The 21,575-nt window shown below is 41.2% G+C and overlaps 1 protein-coding gene across 8 annotated transcripts in view; it reads right to left on the reverse strand.

Annotated features, from left to right (window-relative positions):
• Positions 1–170: 170 nt before the first annotated feature.
• The window catches only part of dip2a (disco-interacting protein 2 homolog A), a 90,497-nt gene continuing 69,092 nt past the window's right edge, over positions 171–21,575 (reverse strand). For 6 of the 8 annotated variants that reach the window (XM_044218148.1, XM_044218150.1, XM_044218143.1 and 3 more), the window contains 32 exons: positions 19,966–20,085; positions 18,677–18,874; positions 18,405–18,496; positions 18,074–18,184; positions 16,925–17,048; positions 16,732–16,841; positions 16,446–16,548; positions 15,744–15,808; positions 15,168–15,261; positions 14,424–14,543; positions 14,168–14,282; positions 13,342–13,481; positions 12,684–12,820; positions 11,988–12,068; positions 10,872–10,999; positions 10,570–10,684; positions 9,685–9,886; positions 9,401–9,510; positions 9,032–9,112; positions 8,506–8,623; positions 8,144–8,265; positions 7,794–7,905; positions 7,529–7,638; positions 6,999–7,129; positions 6,674–6,842; positions 6,027–6,197; positions 3,564–3,625; positions 3,412–3,469; positions 3,218–3,292; positions 2,832–3,006; positions 2,531–2,654; positions 171–2,292 (listed from right to left, as the gene is read on the reverse strand). In XM_044218148.1, coding sequence (XP_044074083.1) covers positions 2,040–2,292; positions 2,531–2,654; positions 2,832–3,006; positions 3,218–3,292; positions 3,412–3,469; positions 3,564–3,625; positions 6,027–6,197; positions 6,674–6,842; positions 6,999–7,129; positions 7,529–7,638; positions 7,794–7,905; positions 8,144–8,265; positions 8,506–8,623; positions 9,032–9,112; positions 9,401–9,510; positions 9,685–9,886; positions 10,570–10,684; positions 10,872–10,999; positions 11,988–12,068; positions 12,684–12,820; positions 13,342–13,481; positions 14,168–14,282; positions 14,424–14,543; positions 15,168–15,261; positions 15,744–15,808; positions 16,446–16,548; positions 16,732–16,841; positions 16,925–17,048; positions 18,074–18,184; positions 18,405–18,496; positions 18,677–18,874; positions 19,966–20,085 — 3,926 coding nt within the window. In that variant the 3' untranslated portion in view covers positions 171–2,039. The remainder of the gene's footprint in view (positions 2,293–2,530; positions 2,655–2,831; positions 3,007–3,217; positions 3,293–3,411; positions 3,470–3,563; positions 3,626–6,026; positions 6,198–6,673; positions 6,843–6,998; positions 7,130–7,528; positions 7,639–7,793; positions 7,906–8,143; positions 8,266–8,505; positions 8,624–9,031; positions 9,113–9,400; positions 9,511–9,684; positions 9,887–10,569; positions 10,685–10,871; positions 11,000–11,987; positions 12,069–12,683; positions 12,821–13,341; positions 13,482–14,167; positions 14,283–14,423; positions 14,544–15,167; positions 15,262–15,743; positions 15,809–16,445; positions 16,549–16,731; positions 16,842–16,924; positions 17,049–18,073; positions 18,185–18,404; positions 18,497–18,676; positions 18,875–19,965; positions 20,086–21,575) is intronic. The other 2 variants (XM_044218145.1, XM_044218147.1) reach the window with 1 other exon arrangement.

Here is a 21,575-nt window from a genome sequence, read left to right on the forward strand (position 1 = left end):
CATGTCTGAGAAAACCGCAAGCCCACGACTCATGGACTCGCCTCTTCTGTCGCAGAACAGACCTGTGTAGGTGGTCCATGGTTTTTACAAGAACCAAAAAATATTGACCTAACTTAAAATATTCTTACTGGACAGGACACCTGGATGTTGAAGTGAAGTGAAGACAAACATTTCAAGTTAAAAGTACTTTTTTATTCATTAAGAAATCAGGTTATGAAAATAACAACAAACCATATATCAGACAAATGTATCTTTCCATATGTTAACAACAAAAGTTTGCTCTGGAGGATGTGACATCTCAGCAGTCAGCAGAGCATGACTGTCTTCTCCTTGTGCTCGGAGTGTGCTTCGTCTCATCCTGGAAGTGGCCAGTTCCCGCTGTTCTTTCATACTATAAAAATGTTTACAAGGCTTTTCATGTCTCTTCCCAATGTCCACACATGAGAATACATTTCAAATAATTTTTGTTTCTGAGGGAGAACTTCACATATATACCAGATTCAGTCTTTATGTTATGCTTCCTGTCGTCTCCTCCATCTATTAATAATTTACACAAAACCTGTACATACTTACAGCAGGCGCGGAGCCTGTTTCTGAAGGGATGTGCACATAGAAAAAAGAAGCAACATACAGTGAAGTGAATCTTTACAAAGTCAATGCGATAAGGTGGGAGGTTAAGGTGTTACAAGCATATTAGACACTTGCCTCATACAGTACATGCGGCTAACAAAATTTTTCAACTCTCATTCAACCTTATGGCACTCGCAATGAGGCTATGACATTCTGCATCAAAGCCATACCAACTACAATTTCTTCCAGTCTTTTGCTATAAAACACACATTCAATACAACTGACAATAGGGACAAACATTATTAAAAATATTTATGGAGCAAGTGTGTGTTTGTAATGGCTGATGTTAGGATTAAGTATATTCACCTTAGCCAAAAAAGATGAAAGACTTTGGGTGCAATAAGAGCAGGATTTACCATACCAACCTTCCTCTGCATATTCCCTCCCTATCGAACAGCTGATAAACTTCAAACAATTAAGTTAAACAGGAGCTGGGATAGGAACAGGCGTCTGAAAAAACACTTAAGGCTTAATTCATATCATCTGGCACGTTGCTAATAGTAAGCAACGATTATATATCTCGCCATCTCATGACTTCGAATGATCGGCACTTACTGTCTGCAGTCATTCAAAGCAACAGCTTTCACATCACTCATATTGCATTTTGTTCAGATAAATCAATAACTATATTACACATTTTAGATGTATAAAAGAACAAGAGATTGAGTCAAACCACATTATTTCTAACATTCTGTTACTGACACTACAAACTAAAGGACTACTGCTGGAATGAGCATCAAATACCACTAACTGCCCCTCCTCCAACACCACTGCTGTGTGCTTCTTTGTTGATGCAATAACATGATCTGAACGGAGCTGGAGCACATAAAATCAGGGTTCACTTTAGCGTGCAGCCATAATCTGAAGAGCTGCTGCCACAGATGCAAGGACAATGTACGTGGGATAGACGACTTCTATGAAAAGCGTACGACCGGCAGTGGCACAGGAAGTCCTGGGAACATGACACATGTTAGGGCTTGTTTGATTAGGGTACTGGCGTCAGTCCTGTTCTATGGCACAAGTGTATGGCAAACACAACTAACATTCATAATTTTGGAGCTTGACAAAGTAAATTATGTTAATGGCACAGTGTAGTATTATACCTTAACCGCCTGCTGTACTGCTATCAGGTGACCTGGGTTTAAGGAGACAGACGCTCTATCATACATACAAAACGCACTTCAGCAAAACCAAAATGCCCTTTAAAACATTTGTTGAGGCAAGAAATCACAGCGAAGTGAAGTTTTGCATCCTCGTTTCTTCCATATTTCCACTCTCTGGGCTGAAAGAAGAGGGCAGCTCGCTGTCCTTCAACAGAAGCCATACTGACACAGAGCCCCATATTTACTGTTCTGCTGTCTCCTGTTGTGTGATCAGCCACATGGAGGGGTAACCCTGCAGCAGGGCCCTCACATGTTATAAGCCACGTATATGGGGTCCAGCTGGTCTGCCAGGAATCCGTCTCTGAGATGCATGCGTTGCTTCTCCCCTCTGGAGTTAATGGGGATGACGCCGGGGTCGACCACCACCACCACCCCTACGATGAGGTAGTGCTCCTCCAGGACAACGTTGGTGACCAGGGCCACCAGGTCCAGGGCCTCCTGCTCTGATCCCTCCAGCTCCACAACCACCACGAGGAGGTTTGTCCAAGTGAACACCGCACTGGAAGGAGGAGAAAGTGGTGGATGCATGGAGGGAAAGAAAAAAGGAAGGGGAGACAAATGATGTGGAAAAGATGGCAGGAGGCGAAAAGGCGGTGAGCATAAGGGAGAAGACAGAAGTTAGTAGTCAGAATTCATGTTGCTCAACTATATTTCGAATATAAAAAGGATAAACATCTGACTACATAATGAAAAATTCAAACTGAATAGTAATAAAGTAGTGATCTATAATTTCTCACCATTCAGCTATGCTCTTGTGAGAACGGATAACAGAGGTCTCGATGTCAATTGGGTGATACCTCATTCCTCTCAGCTCCAGAGTCTCATCAAGAGAGCCCACCACATAGAGGGCGTCATGGCGCTCTGAGACACATAAATACACAAACACCGTCGCAGATTTGTCAGTTTATATCTGGTAAGTTAAAGAAATCAAGTTCTGATGTTAGAGAGAAAGCAGGGGGAAGAAAATATCTGAAGGTCCAGCTTACACCAAAAGCAATGCACTGACTGTAAGTTAGAGCGAACACTGGTGACTCTCACCTCCACTGGCATCAGTCAGCTCAGTGCGCCGCAGGAAGCCCAGGTAGCCCGTCCTTGCCCACACAGTCTGGGTGTCGCCGAAGCTGAGCTTTGTGTTGAAGTGGTCCGCATGCAGCGCCTCCTCACCATACACTGTGTAGTAGCCTGTAGCATTGTGAGGACTGCTCACCCAGACCTATTACACACACAATAATGACAATTGGTAACTTCGATCTAAGATCTAGTATATGCCATTATGCGATATATATACAGAGAAAATACATGTATTGACTGGTCTTCATTTGCAATAAAATTACAAATAAAAAAGGCTGCAGCTGTTGTTTGTGTTCTGCTTTGAAAATTTGACTATTAATAAAATGTCAACAAGTCTGCTCTAAAAAACTCACCTCTCCTAGGTGGGAGTCTCCCAGGGGTCCTTTAGTCTCTGTGTTGGCAATGATCACCTTCACTCCTGGAAGGATCTACAACAGCAGATAGCCATATCTCAAATACCCATGACAGCTTGAGAAAAGAGCAACCCTTTTGCAGCATAAAGTCACAGTTTGTAGGTGTTTTAGTGCATGTTTACATAATGATGTACCTTCCCAGACTCCATCAGTGGCAAGCTGTGTGGTGACCCTCTCTCTACCAGGCGAACCCTGAAGAAGATGCAAATAAAAGGACAAAATGAGCAATTTCACTGACTTGCTGTCCGTGGTCACAGTGCATAAAGCTGCAGTGGCGCCCCCATACCTATCATGTCGTAGAGCTCTCATGTCCACATAAACAGTAGTGGGGTCTGGTCCAGATGTGCCCTGGAGAAAAACAAGCAGGGTGGGACATGAGTGAGTAATGTAACCCTGACATTAATGCTGTATGTTGCCTGAGTGGAGGGGAGGTGGAAGCTGCTTTTGACAAAACTGTTGACAAAGCAGGGGGCAGCCAGAAGCCAACCAGCCAGGCTACGACAGTTAGGAATTTGGCAAAACTTAACCATGTAGCCACAGACACTGTAAGTACCTGCAGAGTTAAATTCACCTGCTCTGATGTTGCCAGTTTGTTTTCATACAAGTGTAAGAAGGTTGGGAAAAGCCCAGTGCCAGTTGTTAGACTGCAATAAAATATAAATGGACTGTAGTTTATTTCCTTCAATGTTTATCTTCTGTAACAAAAAAGGCACACAAAAGTCAGTTAGAAAACCTCTAACTGAGCACCATTTGTTTCGATTAAATGTCTATAGCTCTGCCATGAAGCTGAATTCTAATTTAGCTATTTCTCAAGTACTGATTCTGGATGTCAGATATTGATTCCTCCTGCTTTGGGATTTTTCATCATTATTGCCATAAGACTGGTCACAACACATTATGTTTTCCATCACTCCTTTGCCAGTGTATAGCTAGAGCACAAGCTAGCAATGAGTATGGCCGTCTGTGAAGGTCAAAGCCAAACACAGAGCGGACTGATTCAGTTTAATGAGCTGGCATGTCGAGCCAAGCGAAGGTTTCAGCAACAGAGCATTTTTGAAAAACATCAATGAGACTTAATGCAGAGATTAGTCTTTGCCATAAAAACCAAAGCCAGCCGTCTGATTAGCCTAATTAAAAGTGCATCAATCACTACTGCCAAACATTTCCTTTTATGAACCTGATCAACATGTTGGCCCATCCAATACAACTGAAGAGTCAAAACTGTGTGTAGTAATTCCAAAGTGAGGCTATCAACAGAATATTCATTATATAAATAACTAAATAATGAATTACTACAACTAACACAAAAACTAAGTGTGGTAAATTGTTGTAAATCAAAGTCAGAATATTGGGATACTGTCCTTGGTCACTGGTAAAAAAAAACCAAAAACATACATAAACGATTCTTCTGTAAAGGTTTGTATCACATTGTGGAATAAAGATCATATGGTTTGACATGGCACTCCCAAATTAACTTAATGACAGCAGAGTTCATGCTGCTAGCTCATGGTATAATGTAGCAGCACATCACATATAACCTATCATAAAGCAATGATCGAGTACAGGTAAGACTCGGCTAAAATGAATAGCGGTAAAGTGAAGCCGAAGCTTGTCAGAGAAAAAGAAAACCAAGGGAAAAAATAAGTAAATTAAGGTTAAGCGTATTCAAAAATCATGCAAGATAAACAACAAACATCAACACGCAGACAGACCCAGCGGCAGCCCAATGAGCAAACAGCAACTCTTTTCAAATCCTACAGTTACCTGCTCAGCCAGTTTCCCTAACCTGTTGGGCTGACGGGACAGGGCAGGACAGATAAATAAAGATATATATACGTGGACACACATGCGCACGCACGCGCGCACACACACACACACACACACACGAACAAAATCACCAGGTATAGGAGAGAAACAATTAAACTGAACATCGAAGGGCCACAGGAGAAAAGAACTGAGAAGCAACTGTATGGTAATTTTGCCGTCGTTCAAAAACCTTACATTTATGAAATATAAAGCTTTATACATTTTACCTTAACCTCAAATCAGTTGGTAAAAAAATTAAAAAGCTTCTTATTTTTTCCCTTTACCTCCATTCAGTTAATAAAATACATTTAAGTACTTAACTTTAGCTTCTGTTACAGGACGTGTGCAGAAAACTAAAAATAAAATGAGCTAGTAAAAGATAAATAGAAGAGTAAACTAAATACAGATTTAATTTATTTTATCTACTGATTAGAGGAAAAGGGGAAAAAAGCTTTTTACTTTGTTACCAACTAATTTGAGGTTAAATGAAAAAAAAGCTTTTCATTTCTTTTTGCACTCCATTTTAACTAACAATATTGTTAGTGATGGATTCACTTTTGACTCATCTGATAACCTTTTACTGCCTTTTGGCGGTTTCTTGACTCCATACATCAACCAGTCTATGTGATTATTTCCTGTTCCTGTAACTGACCGGTATCAATATCATCTCCACTTTTTGTACTATTTCTTTTCAGTGAACTGCTACGTACACTAGCTGTCAAAGCTGTGTAAAGCAGTAAAATAAGCCACTAGCATTACATCATCACCAACATTCACGCTTTTAAAGTGCTGCTAATCCTATGTTTGTCAAGGATTTCTTTGAAGTTTATCTGAATCATTGCATAGATTCATAGCCAGATTTGCCACTAAAACACTGACCTCCCTGGACTCTGGACCTCTCAAACCCTCCCCTCCTCTTCCTCCTCCTTCATCAGCTGCTTACCTGCAAACAGATCGCCACATTCACCCTGCAGCCGAAGGTGGTGCTGACGGCGCGTGGTGAAAGCCCCAAGTCCTTGAAGATCTTTGAGAAGGACTGAGTAAGTGCTATGCGGGGCCTCTCCTCTGCTACGACCATGCACGTACGCACACAAGACAGGTTCACATTTCGCAACTGGAGATGGAAAAAAGAAGAGTTGGATCAGTAAAAACTAAAAACTTGTAGAAATTGTAAGTGCAAATTGAGTGAAAACGCACTGCAATTACAGTAATGTAACATTCTTTCTCAATTTGCAAAGACGACCGTGGGACTTGCATGTAAACTAGGAGCTGTTGAGAGAAATTTAATGGTGACATTTTCATATTAATAGATTTTTTTTATTAGATAGATTCTACTCATTAAACCACAGACATGATTTGTAAAAAATCCCTGTCTCAAGTGCTGCAGACAGTAATCAGTACGCATATACAGAGGAGTGAAGTGTTTCACCCCTTAGTACCCTGACTTTGTCTCGATAATCACGGCTCTGTGGAAACGGCACCGCAGGGAAAAGGAGTAATTGAAGAAAACCCTTAAATTTTGTGGAACAAAATTCTGCAGTTTGTTGCTTCCCCAGCAACACCACTCAACAACTGATGAGACAAACTGACCCGCAGTGCTTCTGTCTGTGAACCCAGGCCCTTGGTGCACATCTCCATGACTGAATACGAGCAGAAGGTGACGCGCACTTTGTACTGGCTGACTGCCGCAAGCCACAGAGACGCATTGCTCTCTAGCTCCAGAGGGGGAACCAGGATCGACTGGTGGCCCGAGTACACGCTGAAACCAGAAACACACATGCAAACAGAGAGACTGAGTGGGAAAACATAGAGGAGAAAGGCTCCAACAGAAAATAACTCAATGTTTGTTCCAGCCACTAGCTCAGGCTCTTTAACACTGACGATTTCAGTCATTTGTTCAGAGTGGTTGGTTTACCTGCACAGACACCAGAGAGCGAAGCCCAGGCCGCAGTAGGGGTCCAGACAGATGGCGATCTGCCGGGATGGGTAGAGCTCACACTGCAGTTTGATGGAGCGACACAAGGCACTGGTGGCAGCATGAGACATCTGGAGGAGATGAAATAACACACAGAGACACGAATGACAACAACTCCTTGAGCTTTTAGCGATCCATTATTTCACTCACAGACACCTCAGCAATGTGGGGAGGGTTGCAGAGAACTTTCTTCATGAGAAATCTGACTATTGCCCAGTAAAACAAACCACCCTTTAGATAACCTCCAGCCGGAGACTTAAGTTTGTTTTGTATGTCGTTAGCTTGTAATGACAGTAACCACATCGTTTTTTTCATGATCTCTATCTGCTGACAGCGGACTGTAAAATATTAAGATTTATAAACGTTTTGCTAGCGTGAACAAAAGAAAGACTGGTAGCATCCCCAACATGACAGCTACACCATATTAACAACCCAGATGACTCATGTGTGTCCTTCAACATTCAACATACTTTGACCCCCGCTAAGATGCCTGTTGTGGACACACTGAAGTCCAGGTAAGCTAACATCTCTGGGGTCGGGGGCTTGTACATCTGGGGGCTCTTCTTCCTGGGGAGGTCATCTGGAGAATAAACAGAGGGAGAGGAGGAGAGTTTTTAAAGCAGGCATGGAATTCACAGACCATATCCTTTCTTTATTTAAAAATTTACTCTTTGGTGGCAACACAACAACATAAACTGAAGATCTCAGTGTGTCGGGTATGTGTAAATAATTCACCTGTGTCCAGCACCATGGGCCAGCTCTTGATGTCCACAGCTGCAGCAGCCTCTTTGGATTTCAGCAGCTTCATTATTGCTTGAGTGGTCAGGATACACACCGACTTACTGACCTTTGAAACACAGATACCACAGTATTATTGCATATATATTACTATTACTATATTAATTATTCATACAATTTGCCGTTAGAAAGAAAAGCACCCCTCACAGAGCAGAGCTGACTTTGTATATAATTCAGCTTTTTATATTTTATTAATCCATACATTCACCAGGTTTAATGATTGTAATAACTGTGCAGAGAGAGATTAAATTAGCATTTTGATGCAGGTCAAAAGGACTCTCTGTTACCTCAACAATCATCTTGACGGTGGGCAGGGTGGTCGCCAGGTTCTGGGGGTGCGGGGGTCTGACAGTGACTGGCACACAGCCAGCGTACAGGCAGCCATAGAAGGTGGCAATCAGGTCGATTCCTGCACGTAAATGTTTATATTCACCTTGTAGCTGATGAAATGACTGAACAATGGAATAACAATAAAATAAGCTTTACAACAATATTAAGAACTTTATTGAGAGCCTCTGTATCTTCTGGTGTGTGATTATGATGAATAGACAGACTTAAAAACTGACGACAGGGACAGAGAAGATATGGCTGTGAAAGTAAAGAACAGAACTGAAAGGACAAGTAGCACAGTAGCAGTAGAACCTCTTACCTGGCGGGTAGACGAGTGCTACATGGTCTCCAGTGTTGAGGCGTCCCATCAGTGCAGCAGCCACCCGCTCTGCCCGCTTGTGCAGCTGCAGACAGGAAGCTGTACTAGCCACCGTGCCCTGAAGAGAAAAAGATAAGAAGACAAGTTACATTCATTTGCACGGCTATTTTAACAGTTATATAAGTTCAAGGACAATGCCAAGTCTTCATCATCCTTATGATTCATCAACTGATCAAGGTTTCTATCAAGCTTTCACTTTGATATCTATGTTGCAAGCCAATGAGTAAAACAGCTTTTTTTTTTCTTTTTTTAAAAAATTGGAGTTACAGGATTTTTGCATCAATGTAATGAAGTACCTTGATTTATCAGGTATTAAATTAACTGAATTAACAAAAAACAGACAAAACTATCTAGTTGTTTTATCTATAAAGAACTTCTCAACTGAATTTCCAGGAAATTAACTATATCAGAATATATATTGCCATCACAAAATTATAGTCTATATACCATGACACAAAGGCAGTACCTTAGCATTGAGAACAAGGAACAGAGGATGGTCTGGAGTGGCCTGAGCTCTCCATTGCAGCACGTCTTGTATGTACAGAAACTACAGTGGAGAGAGACACACAAGTTTAACTACAGAGAAATGAGAGTAACACACAGCAAAGTCTGACACAAACTGAGACAATGATGAATCACTACACAAACAATGTAGAATTAATGGAGCATGGTGGCACAAGGTGGGTTTTTGTAATGAAGGAATGACAGATGTGATGGGGTACAGACATATGTAAACCATGTCTTCCCCATCAGCTGTATATATTTCAGATCCTTACCTGTGTCTGCAGCGTATGTATGGAGTTGATGAGTGGGTGAAATGAGGATGACTATCTACCTTACGTGCCTGGTCATTGTCCTCTAGCTGGGCCACGTCTCTCCCGCAGGCCTGTGCTATCCTCTTGCCTGCCACCAGGTTACCCACTATCATAGAAGCAGGACCGACCTCTGTCCAGCACAACAACATTCATCAACGTCATCACACATGTCAGTGAAGTCAGGACATTCATATCAAGTTAAAAATAAACACAGCAATACAAAAAATGAAGAAATTAGGGAAATGAGTCTTCCTGCTACATTTGTCTCTAAACCTGATCCATGCTGGGAAATCTGGTGGTCTACCTGGCTGTTTTTGTCTCGGCTTGGGCAGGTTGGTGACACATGTGTGAGGGCACATGAGGACGTTGCAGGGGTGCAAGGCGCCCTCCAGGAAGCGCTGTTTGGTCTCAGATATATGGATGCCGCCCAGGGGAGCCTTAGGAAGAGTATTGGCAGGCACCAGGGCCAGGCAGTACACCCCGACCTGATGGATGCTGTCTATGGCCTGGAAACAGAAAGGTAATACATGAAAAAACAGAGAAGTGGAGATCAGCGAAGCTGTCAGGTAATTCAGAGGACGTTGTTTTGATTTTACAATATAAAAAAACAACGTGAGCTTGGTGTTTTTGCAGTCCAGTTTTAGTTTCAGTAAGCACCCTAGGAGATGATTTCACTTGCAATTATTCTTGTTTTTATATTAATTACTTTTATTTGCACATGTAGATAGAAAATAAACCAAATCATTTAATCAAACAAGACATTTTTTTCAGCAGGACCATAACAGTGGTTGTGTACTTTTCGCCCACATTAACTACAAACCATGAATACTTCACACTAATGCCAATTTTCCAAAGCATGCAATAAGGCTTGATTGATCTTGTATCCTCAAGCTGCATAGCAATAGCAACCTTGAGGATTATTCACTGTAATAAATTATCTCAAGGAAGTTTGAAGGTTCTGCAAGTTCGTTTTCATATGGTACCGACATGTACTGAAGCCAATGATTTCCTGGAAGGTAGAAAATCTAAAACCTTGTGACATGCTGTAGAACAGTAAGTAAGGAGTAATATTAACTAAGTATACCTGATTTGCAGTTACTAAAATAAAACGTGCAAAACCACAGATACAGTCCTCCCAATAGATGTGACTAAGTCATAAGATGTGGAAAAGACAGAGCACTGTGAGAACCTGAAGGACACGGCTCATCCACTGGAAGCTGTCTTCCTCAGAGGCGTCTGGCCTCTGCTCTGCCACAACAACGATCCTCTCGTCGTGCAGCACGGACACAGAAAACACTGCTATCCTGGAACACACAACATAAAAAAAACACTGTTACAGCTGGACTGTATTCATCCAATCAAACTGCTCAGTTGCTGGTGTCCTGTTACACTGTCAGTAGAGAGTTAGAAAACAGTGCAGATAAGATAGACTCTCAATATGAGAGATAACAGATATGTAGAGAATTATTTTCAGGCTGCTTCCTCTTTTACCTCCCCCTGTACACAAACTTCATGGGCTCCACTGCCAGTGCTGTGGCAACCACGTCATCAGCATTGTGTCTCCGCCCACTGACCACCATCAGTCCTTCCATCTTCCCCACAACAAACACAAGGCTGTCCTGTTGGGAAACACAGAGCGCATACCGTTAGCTGGATCTTGACATTTCCCCACTCAAAGTATAGTGTGCATCCATACAACTAGCACGTGAGTTAACCGTACATTGGAAATTGAAGACCTCAAAAAGTTTACTGAGGACTTGCAAATTATCACAAACCTCTGTATTTCAAGACTATGTGTGAAAAAGTGTAAAAAAAAAAAATCCCAAAAGGGATTAATTAAGTAATTCTTCTTCTTCTTCTTCTTCTTCTTCTTCTTCTATAATTAAGCTGTGGTGTGATGTGATGTGATGTGATGAACTCTGCTTTAAGCTCAGGAATAAAAACCATCACCATTTGTTGACTGATGATTAGTCTGGCAAAGCCTTCCCCCAATTTCTGCTTCACTCATTGTGGTCTGGCACTGGATGAATTAGCTTGTGACAGATCTCATCTCAGGTCGGCTGTATAAAATTTGATTCTCTCCTTCACTGATTTTAAAGTGTAAAAACGTGACTGTTAAACTAACAACTAAGGGTAGTTTAGTTTCTAAATAAACACACATCTGTGTCAACAGTTTTCATTGAAACTACAGTATATACTGGAGAAATAGTCCCTGTGAAAACTGTCCACAGAGAGAGTAACTGGAGTGATATTGTTTCTGGAAAGACACACTGCAGTTGAATGTTTTTAAATGTAATTTCTTCGCCTTTAATGTAATTCCATTTTACTGAGGTCCCAGCAGATGCCTGAGGGGCGGGTTAAGTAAAATTGAGAAAATCAAAAAGATATGGCACTGACTATCACAGACTGATGATTTATGACAAATTAAGACTATTTTAGGTTTATGCAGATGTCCTTAAGTAGCATGTACTGCCAAAATCACAACATATCACAACTGGGAGGTCTTTGAGAAAACACATGTTTAAAACAGGGCTATCTTAATGCTATAAGACAGACATCAAAGTAAAGTAAGGTTAAAAGACTGCACATCAATGAGGTGGAACTTACCGGTCCCACAAAGCCCAGCAGTGAGGTCCTGGTAAAGGGTCTGTCACTGATGGGAATCCCAGATGATGTTAGTGGGATGGTCTGTAACGAGACACAACACTGTTAAAAACACACATTCATAGATGAAGGACAGAAAATGTTAATTTCCTCTACTTAAAATAACTCTCAGTCTAAAATAACTAAAATAAGCCTTTGCACTCTGGATTCATTTGGCAATAAATCCTTTTGAGTATGCTCTGTGAACTTAAAGAAAGATGATGACTAGAATAACGCTGAGGTGCAACTGCACTAACTGGGCATTTCAGAGTTTTAGCTTAGCTTTAGACATTATTTTGAAAATTAATTTTAAGGTGAACAATTAATTAAATTCACCCACTATCTTAAATTTAGTGCTATTGCAGAGTGCCACTTCATGCATCTGTTGACATATTTGTAAACTTTGGACTGAAGTCTTTCTTCAGTCTTTATTATGTCAAACATACAATATCATCAAGCTAAAAATAACATTGTCTTTCCTGCTCCTGTTAATTTAATATTTTGAGAACAAGGTTTTATCCAGCAGCAGTTCTAATAAATAAACAGGGGTATGGATGATACATTAAGTTTACTGATATTACACATTTATAAATACAGTATTTAAAGAAATGAACAGCAGACTGTGTCACACCTGAACAGTTCCAGAAATAAGACACTAACCTCAAAGATGTTCTTGGTCTTCCCCGGGAGGCCATAATAAGCTACACCCGTGCTACTTGAGCTCACGCAGATCTCTCCAACCTCGTCTGTCTGACAGAGATAGGGTGTCCCCTCCACCCGCACCACACAAACCACAGCTGGAGACACACAATGATAACAGGTGGGTGGACATTAGAACAATGAAATATCCTTGAAAGCAGACGTCGAAATTGGTTTACAGATTCCTAGGACAGTAAAAGTTGGTTATTAGTTAAAGTTTATTCTAGAAAAAATTTATTTTTTAATTGCATGAATTGTTTTATTATTGTCAGCAAAATGCTTTGAAATTATGTTTTAAAGCTGCCTAATGTTCTATCATAAACAGCTTGATACCTCAACATTGACAGATAGACATCAACAGATGCTAATGATGCCACTGAATAAGATAGTTAAAGCATTATTACTAAATATTTCAATGTCACCATATCCATAGGTGGAAGGAAGAACACTTTTACAGTTTAGTTTTTGTTTTTAGCAATATCCTACAAAATCTGATCTGATCACCTCCAGTCTCTGGGGACACACGGTGGTGTCAATATGAAAATTCTTTCATCTTTATCTTTAGCATTTTACATGTTAATGGCAGCAAAACGTTAATAAGCAACACAGTGTACTGTACCTCCAGGCATGACCTGTCCCACATCCTGCACTGTAAGGACAGAGAGTTTCTCCTCTGTGTCCACACGGATCACGCTGTGGCTCAGCCCACCCATAGACAGCACCGCCTTCCCAGGAGGAGGAACACCCATTTCTGGAGGTCTGCAGGACATAGACATTATTACAATTACACTCTTTATTACTGAACACAGTGACACACCTGGAAAGACTTTCAGGTGAAGGCATCCACATTTGTCAGAAACCGACATTGTCACTGTCACTGATTCCTCTTCATTTGCTCTGCCTTTCATGACAAATGTGAAACTCACAGTTTTTATGGCTATGAGGCAAGTTCTATCTTAGCTTGTGAAACACAGCTTTTTTTTATTTATTTTTTTTTTTAAAATAGCAGACTGAGCCATCCACTGCCTTAGTACATTGTCTTTATTGCATCAGTACTGACAACTTAAAAGGAGAAAGATATGGTTGTGGTAGAATACGACGACCATGTGAATCTGTGAGATACAGGCTCTTGAGCCATTACATTTCTAGACTCTCACATATTTCTCACAAAAAAAGGCATTTCTCATTTTAAAAATAGAGCCAGTTTGCCTATTTAAAGCATGTGTTTTTAAGTCGGTCTGTCATCCTAATCCTTCTCCATGACTGAGTCCCATTATCAGCAGAAAGCTGGAAAATCCTACAGTTCCTCTCTGTGTTAAAGAAGCACAAATCTCCTGCCTCTTCCTGCAGGATGCAAACGCAGTGTGATATACCGTAATAGCACAGAAATGCAAAGCGGTGGCAGGTTGCTTTTGTTCTTATAAGGTGCAGTAACGGCAGCTCACCTGCGGATGGCGACAGTCATGGCTTCTGAAGAGCTTGCACATGGACAGATCACCTCAGGTCGCAGCCCACGTGCCTGAAACACGTTGAGGAAGGCGTCGCAAGAGGATATCGACCCTGTGGTAACACACACACAAACAGAGCCAGTCAAACAGATATACGAGCAAACAGAAACAAAACAAATCAATGATAATCTCTTGTGGCTTCAGGGTGTTTATAAGGTTATTTTATTAAATGAGAATATGCAGGTGGACTCACATGGGTTAGCTCCATCAGCTACAATGAGCATGCGCAGTGAGCTCAGGCTGAGGTCTCGCTGGTCTCTCTGGGCCAGCAGAGACCAATGCATGTCCCTCGACTTAACCACTGCAACCCGCGCTGTGCAGGGGACACAAAGACAAAGAGCCAGGTTCGCAATAGAATCACCCAATCAACACCTCTGTCATCCAGCTTGACAGCCAATCACAGATCACAAAATCTGACAGCACTGTCTGACTCGGTTGCCCACAGGTGACTCAGTAACGCTTGGACCAGAGAGGAGATGAATGTTATTCAGAGCAGCAGGCCTCCTTTCCTCAACCTCCACCGGGCTAATACAATTGAACTAGAAATCAATAAGTCCAACAAACTATTACTTTAATCCATCCACCCCTGTCAAATGTGCAGTGAGAGTCACAACTGTTATGAGGACTTGTTACAGGCTTAAATACACTAAAAACAATAACAAAATGTTGGGTAAACTATCATTACATTATCAAGCAAGCTACCAAAGCTTTTTTCTCAAGGTACTTTCTTGTGAAAAACCTATACTGCCCTGTATGTGTGCTGCTTTGTAAGTATGATACAATGCACTATAATAAATAATAGAATTTTCCATACTAAATAACAACAAAATTTCTTTAAGTTGGTTTATCCTTTACTAAATTCCTCTTCATTGGGCTAAGATGCCGCAAGCAGAGTAACAGTGAAAAGTGACAAATGTCAAGGTGGATTGCCCCTCACCTTTGTATGTGTGAACCTTCTGTATCCAGGAGAGGGGGTTGACTTTCATCAGGGAGTAAGGAATGCTGATCACATGCATCCGATTCATGACACTCTGCCACGAGAACAGACAAGCATTGCATAAGCACCAAAATATGTCAGAAGTGTATCATAATTACATGATGTCACTGCAAACAAGCTGCGAGTCATGACAAGATTTGATCACTTACTGCTAAGAGTATAACTAAAGCATGTTTGTGTTACTGCTGTGTCATTTTAGGAATTTAAACAGCAGGTCATATAGTAGCTGTATGTAAATTCCACGGCATGTTTGAAACCAGTTAATCAAAGCTCGGTTGAGTATGTGTTAGAAGAAACAGAATATTTTTTACAGGTTTAAAACTCTTGAGTTATGAGACAAGATGTTTCTTCCCATCAGGACATCATTAGTTTGAATGCATTTACATACTGATAAAGCCCTCATAAGGAAGAACTCAGTCAGATAAATCAGACTTTTTAATCAGCAAACTGAGCATCTTTTATTTTTCAATTATATAACTGTTCTATTAGCTTTATCAGAGGACCAAGACCACTCACAGTAAGAACACCATGCCATAATCCTGCTTCTCTCTTGAAGTCCAGGACGTTGGTTATGGTCTCAGCTGCAAATCAAAAAGGAGATTTTGCCAAGATTAGGGTTTGAGACATTTAATCTAACATTCTTATTCTTCACTAGAGCAATCACACACCTATTACTTTTAACACAAAACAAGCTCTATAATAATAATGAGTAAATCCTGATTGGAGCAGTATTGGATTGATTGAAGCACCAAACTACGTTTCAGAAACAGACCTGGAGAGTCTCTAGGGGCTGCTTGTGCAGTTAGGAGTTATTTAGAGCAAAACTGGGACACTGGAGGAGAGGAGGTGCCTTACGTTCTCGTTCCTTTTAAGCAGACCTGACCCAAGTCTGACGGAAAGAAACACAACCAGCTGAGGAGCTGCATCAAACTAGACTATAATTACACTCTGATAGGATCTGTGAGCAACATGAAGGGGAAGTTCTATAATATCAGAGATTATAAACTAGGTTTATATTATGAATGTGCTCTGCATTATCTAACCTGCAGTAAAAATAAGAAAAAATTCTCTCTCTCTCTCTCTCTCTCTTTAGCACACGCTAACACCATCAACTGGATGCTTTTCTTCCATGTCAGAAGAATGAATAAATGATGGAGAAAACACAGAGCAAAATGAAGTATGGGTAATTGAGAAGTAAATACAGAGTGTCCTCCTCACCTTCAGTGTAGCCGCAGGCCTGTGTGAGGGCGTGACAGTGAGCCAGCATGGCTGAATGGGACACTGTGATTCCCATGGTGCTTCCTTCCTTGCTGGTTTTATACTGAATGTAAGAAACATGGAAATAGCATTTGAACAGTTTCATTCCAAAAAATGAGACATATATTAAAAAGAAGAGTACCTATTGATTATTAGCTCAAAAATATTAAAAAATACATAAAATATAAATGAAAATATAATAAATCTATCTTTGTTTTATTAGTAACATCAATGGAACTACTCTTACCTCTATGTAAGCTATGTCATTACTGGCTTCCCGTACAGGAGGATGCCAATCTTTCGGAGGCTTTACAACATGTTTTCCATCTGTCACAAACCACAGCAACCGCGGCCAGCCTGCAGAGACGGAGACATGAAGTCAGTTCAAACCAAATGAAGCTATACAGACAGACACAAAATGAAAATAAAACAGGCTTTACCTTTGAAAGTGGCTACCTCCCCCGTTTGTGCTTTGGGCAAGCCTTTCTGACAAGCATCAGTGGTCAGCGCCAACGTGACACCACAGCTGCCCAACAGAAAGCCAATCTGTTGACTTCCTGCATCCTGGAAGAGAACGAAACACTGAAGTTCACACTGGCAAACTTTGACAAACAGTTTCTGTTGCACAACAACCAACTATTAAAAACAATAATATACAGAACATAAAAGCTTCGAGAAAAGATGGTCTGAGGGAATGTGGGAATTGTAACAGGGAGAGAAAGAAGGACGAAGAAGAAACCTCAGAGCATCGTACATCAAAGCCGCAGCAGGTGAGAAAGCAGAGTGACGGCCCATCACTATTAAAAACTCCGCCACTGAGCATCAAAGCCTAATTGTAGCAGGAATAGAGCCCAAGATCTGACACACACTCACTCATATTTGATTGACTGTGCAAATTAGCTTACAGCAAGACTCGTGCTGAGCAAGCCATACTGCGCAGAAAAGCGGGAAAAAAAAAACAGGGAGATACTGGGTGGGAGGAAAAACAGAGAAAGGAAGACAAAGGGGATAGAAAAAGAAAGAGGGATAGAAAGAGAGGGAGAAAAATGTTGGCAACGCGGGCGAATGAGTTTCTGACTCCCCGAGAACAGTTGGCCTGTGATCTAATATTTTGACTGGAATTACACATCATTTCACCTCACTCAAATCTCATTAATTACAGCACAGCGTCTGCCAACAGCATGCTTATAAAAGGCAACCAAGAACAGGCATTAATATTCAGCCTGTGTAACTAATGTGGATGAATTTGATTCAGTTTGAGCTGATGGATGTGCTGCAGACTGCAATGCATTTCAACACTCTGTAATTAGAACATATAAAAGATAATGCTGCTGCTGCTGCTGCTGCTGCAGTTGTAGTCATGCAACACATTACCAAGAAGCTATAGACAGATATTCTGGGATATTTGAACTAATTCTAAATATCTACATTGAAACAACAACTTGTGCATATGCCACTTGCACATCTTTTCATTTAGGAAGTCAAATGTCCAGCAGGGGTCACTACTGCTCTTCACTGGTTATGTAGAGCATCACATATTTAAAATGTCCATACGTTCCCAGAAGATTGTGTTTAGTATTTGCCCTTACCTTTCTGGTCAGCGGGACTTCAATAGGCACAGGTACCAGCTCTGCCAGGAGACAGCCGTAAAAGGCCACCATGAACATCACTGGGTCGTTGTTGGGGAAAACAAGTGCAACCTACAAGTGTATCAAAGACACAATATGTCATGGTATGATATGATACAGATGTATGGAAGACAAGGGGTATGGTGTGCAGCAAGTATCAAGATCTGAAACCAAACATTTGCTTCCCCTCACAAGTAATGAGGCAGTGATATTGTATTTGTAAAGACAGAATGAAACATGAGCTCTCAAATGCAAATGACCACCAATGAACATGGTTTATCTTATGACTTACTCGGTCTCCAGGCATGAGCAAAGGCTCATTTCTAGTGCTCAGCTTGTTAAGAAGAGTATAGGCCAGTTTCTGACTGCGGGTCCATAGTTTACCTACAGAGGTGAAGATACAGTGTAAAATATTTCCTTTGATTTAACATCCCCAGACCCACAAATCAACATAAAAACACACAAAATGGCTGAGAATAACAGCAGATTACAAAATCAGGTATGCAGAGACACTTCATTGTCCATTGTAAATTCTGGGGCAATCATCAACAGGTTGATGCCTACCATAAGTGAGTGTGTAAACAGGCTTGCCAGCATTGTCGAGGCCAGTCAGACAGGGACTCTTAGGCTGAGTGGTGCCCCACCGTTGTAGGGCTGCTGGCAAGGATGGAGGCCACTTGTTGGCCACCCCAAGAGGCTCTCCTTCTAGGGGACTCATCTGCTGGCCTTCAGGCTTTGGCTGGTTGGGATCTGGCTGCTGGACTAAATACATGGGGAAGAAAACGAGGCATCAGTGAGAGGTTGGTTCAATGGGTATTTTGAGCAACAAAGCATAACTAACTCCTGGTGTACTGGTGCCATCCAAGCTATTTGGGAAAGAAGCTCTGTATGTCTGTGTTTGGTTGAGGGAACTGCAAAGAAATGGTAATTTTGTGAAGTATATAACTCTCTTAAAGGAAGGCATGGTAATAAAAGGAGTGTAGGGAGTGATGGAAGCTGTGTTCTGTCCTTATCAGTCTTAGTTGCCTCATATACAAATTCCTGAGAAACTTGGAGCTACGGTTCATTGAAAGGCACAGGTTTCTCTCTTCATCCTTCACTTTCCCTTCCTTCAAGCACCCTATTCGACTGACTTGCATCTCTCCATCACTATTCTCCCCTCACAACAAGTAAACTGAGCTGGCAAGATGTCCCCGCCAAATAAAACACCTCTATCAGGAACCGATAGTGTTCAACCTGCTGCCATTTCAGCTCTGTGTGTTTTTCTGCTCACACCAAGCAGACCACCGAGGTTTGCCACGCCACGCCACAGTTTCTGTGCCAAAGTCAGAGAGGCTTTAAAATTACCTGCTAATGTATTAACATTCCTGCCGCTTATTCATTTTCATTGTGTTTATTCAGCCTGGCAGAGTACCACCCAAAACCCACGATGGGGTGGTTGGAATGGAGGAAATGGTTAGACAGGGCTGGTCCACTGTGTGTGTGTTACTGTACACAGTATTCCCTAACCACTCCCTGAGCACACCTGGTGGTCTCAGCTCCACCACGAGACAAAATAACAACCACTGATCTAAAAGTATACCGTGACTGTTTATTTGTGAGGCGTGGTGAGGTCAGTGTGACATTTTTATCTTGCCTGCAACAAGAATTTGATAATTAACCAATACTGAAGCTGGTAAACTCCTCTGAAAGCTACAAAAAAATTAAGACAAAATCTTGTCAACACGTTTGTATCAAATGCAGCTTTTAACTGCTCTGATCAGTATGCTGATCACACCACAGAAAGAGGGAATTTTTTTTTCATGATTTATTGATTTAATAGACGCAATGTAATTACTTTCAGGCCAGCTTACCATCCAAAAGCTCCTCAAAGTCGTCGACAAAGAACTCTCGCAATGGCGGTCGCTTTGGTCTCTTCAGAGTATTGAGAAGCTGCTGGATTTTGGAGGAGACGCGACTGTTGACTGGAACACCTACACAATGAGATTGGAGGGGATGAAAAGAAAAAGGTAGCGGGAAATAAACATGGTACAGACATGGAAAGGAAAAATATGTGGGGTGGAGATAGATGTAATGGAGCAGGTGTGAGGGGATACAGTAGCGAGACATGTAGACAGATTGATTGAGAGATTGATGAAGTAAGGAGAAGGGGATGGGACAGATAAGAAAAGAAAAGAGAAAAGGTCAGTGTGGTGCTCTAATTGGACCAGCCGTCACTCACATTGTAGTAAGACAACAAGACAGTGGACCTCGAGGTCCTCTACAGTCACCTGGAGGTCAAAGGTTACAGTCTTTCAGTCGAGATATTCTCTAGAATCACTGAAAAACCTCAAAGGCTAAATACTGTAAATCAGAAAGTGAGGAGCCTCCTCGCCTGCTGCCTAGCAACAAAGATGTCCTCCCTGCAGTAAGTGATTCATGAGGTCACTCAAAAGGTTTCTGTTTCACATACACTCTGCAAAATTCATAATTGTGGGTAAAATCATCTATAGCCCAGTCAAGTCAAAATATATGTAAGTCATTTGAAATGTATGCTGAAAATTGCTGAACGAGAACATATTACAATACTCAAAAAACATAATTGTAGAGACACAGACCTTTGTAAAGACATAAGAATGTGAATGAAGGAGCAGGACAGGAGATAAACAACAGACTAAGAATGAGAGAAGAGACGAGGTGTCCAGTTCGATTTCCCTCACATTTTGGACATGGGTATGTGCAGACTATAATCAGCATTGGACATCATTTATTCCATATGAATTCATACTTGGTTTAGGAGGGGTGGTCTGTGTCAGACATTCCAGACAGCCACAGGAGACGAAGGCCACAGCTGCATGCAGCTTGCCTGATCTATCTTACTATAATAAGCCTGGCTCACACCAGACTCTGCCTCCTCATGTAGGGACAGATGTACTGGGAGTAGACGTGTGGGGGTCAGCTCTGCACCTGATGGGCCAATTAGAAAGCCCCATACACACAGGACAACATCTGAGGGCCCTGAACCCCACCCACTCAAGAGTCTTGATCATTAATATCACAGCCAACCAACTCGCTTGTGAGGATGACCATAATTAACGTTTTAGTGAAAAATATATATATATATATATATATATATATATATATATATATATATATATATATATATATATATATATATATATATATATGTACACATACATACTTTGGAGACCTGTTTTTTTTGAGCCCCAAGCTCATTTGGTCCTACTGTAATTCTTTAAAAACGGTTGGTTCCCAACATATAGTTTCATTTTTAGTAATTACCTAAAACAGCAGGGCATTGTAGTTTTTAATCAAACACTACTCAAATAGGAGGAAACTTTGCATTTGTTAGGGACATTTTTCAGTGGGGGTATTAATACACATTTGGTGCTCTAGTGAGTATTTACAGCACCAGGACAGGATTGACAAAATAACCTACAGTGCCCATTTTTATCATAATGAA

The sequence above is a fragment of the Siniperca chuatsi genome, linkage group LG12 (genome assembly GCF_020085105.1).
Source record: "Siniperca chuatsi isolate FFG_IHB_CAS linkage group LG12, ASM2008510v1, whole genome shotgun sequence".
In the NCBI taxonomy this organism is placed as follows: domain Eukaryota; kingdom Metazoa; phylum Chordata; class Actinopteri; order Centrarchiformes; family Sinipercidae; genus Siniperca; species Siniperca chuatsi.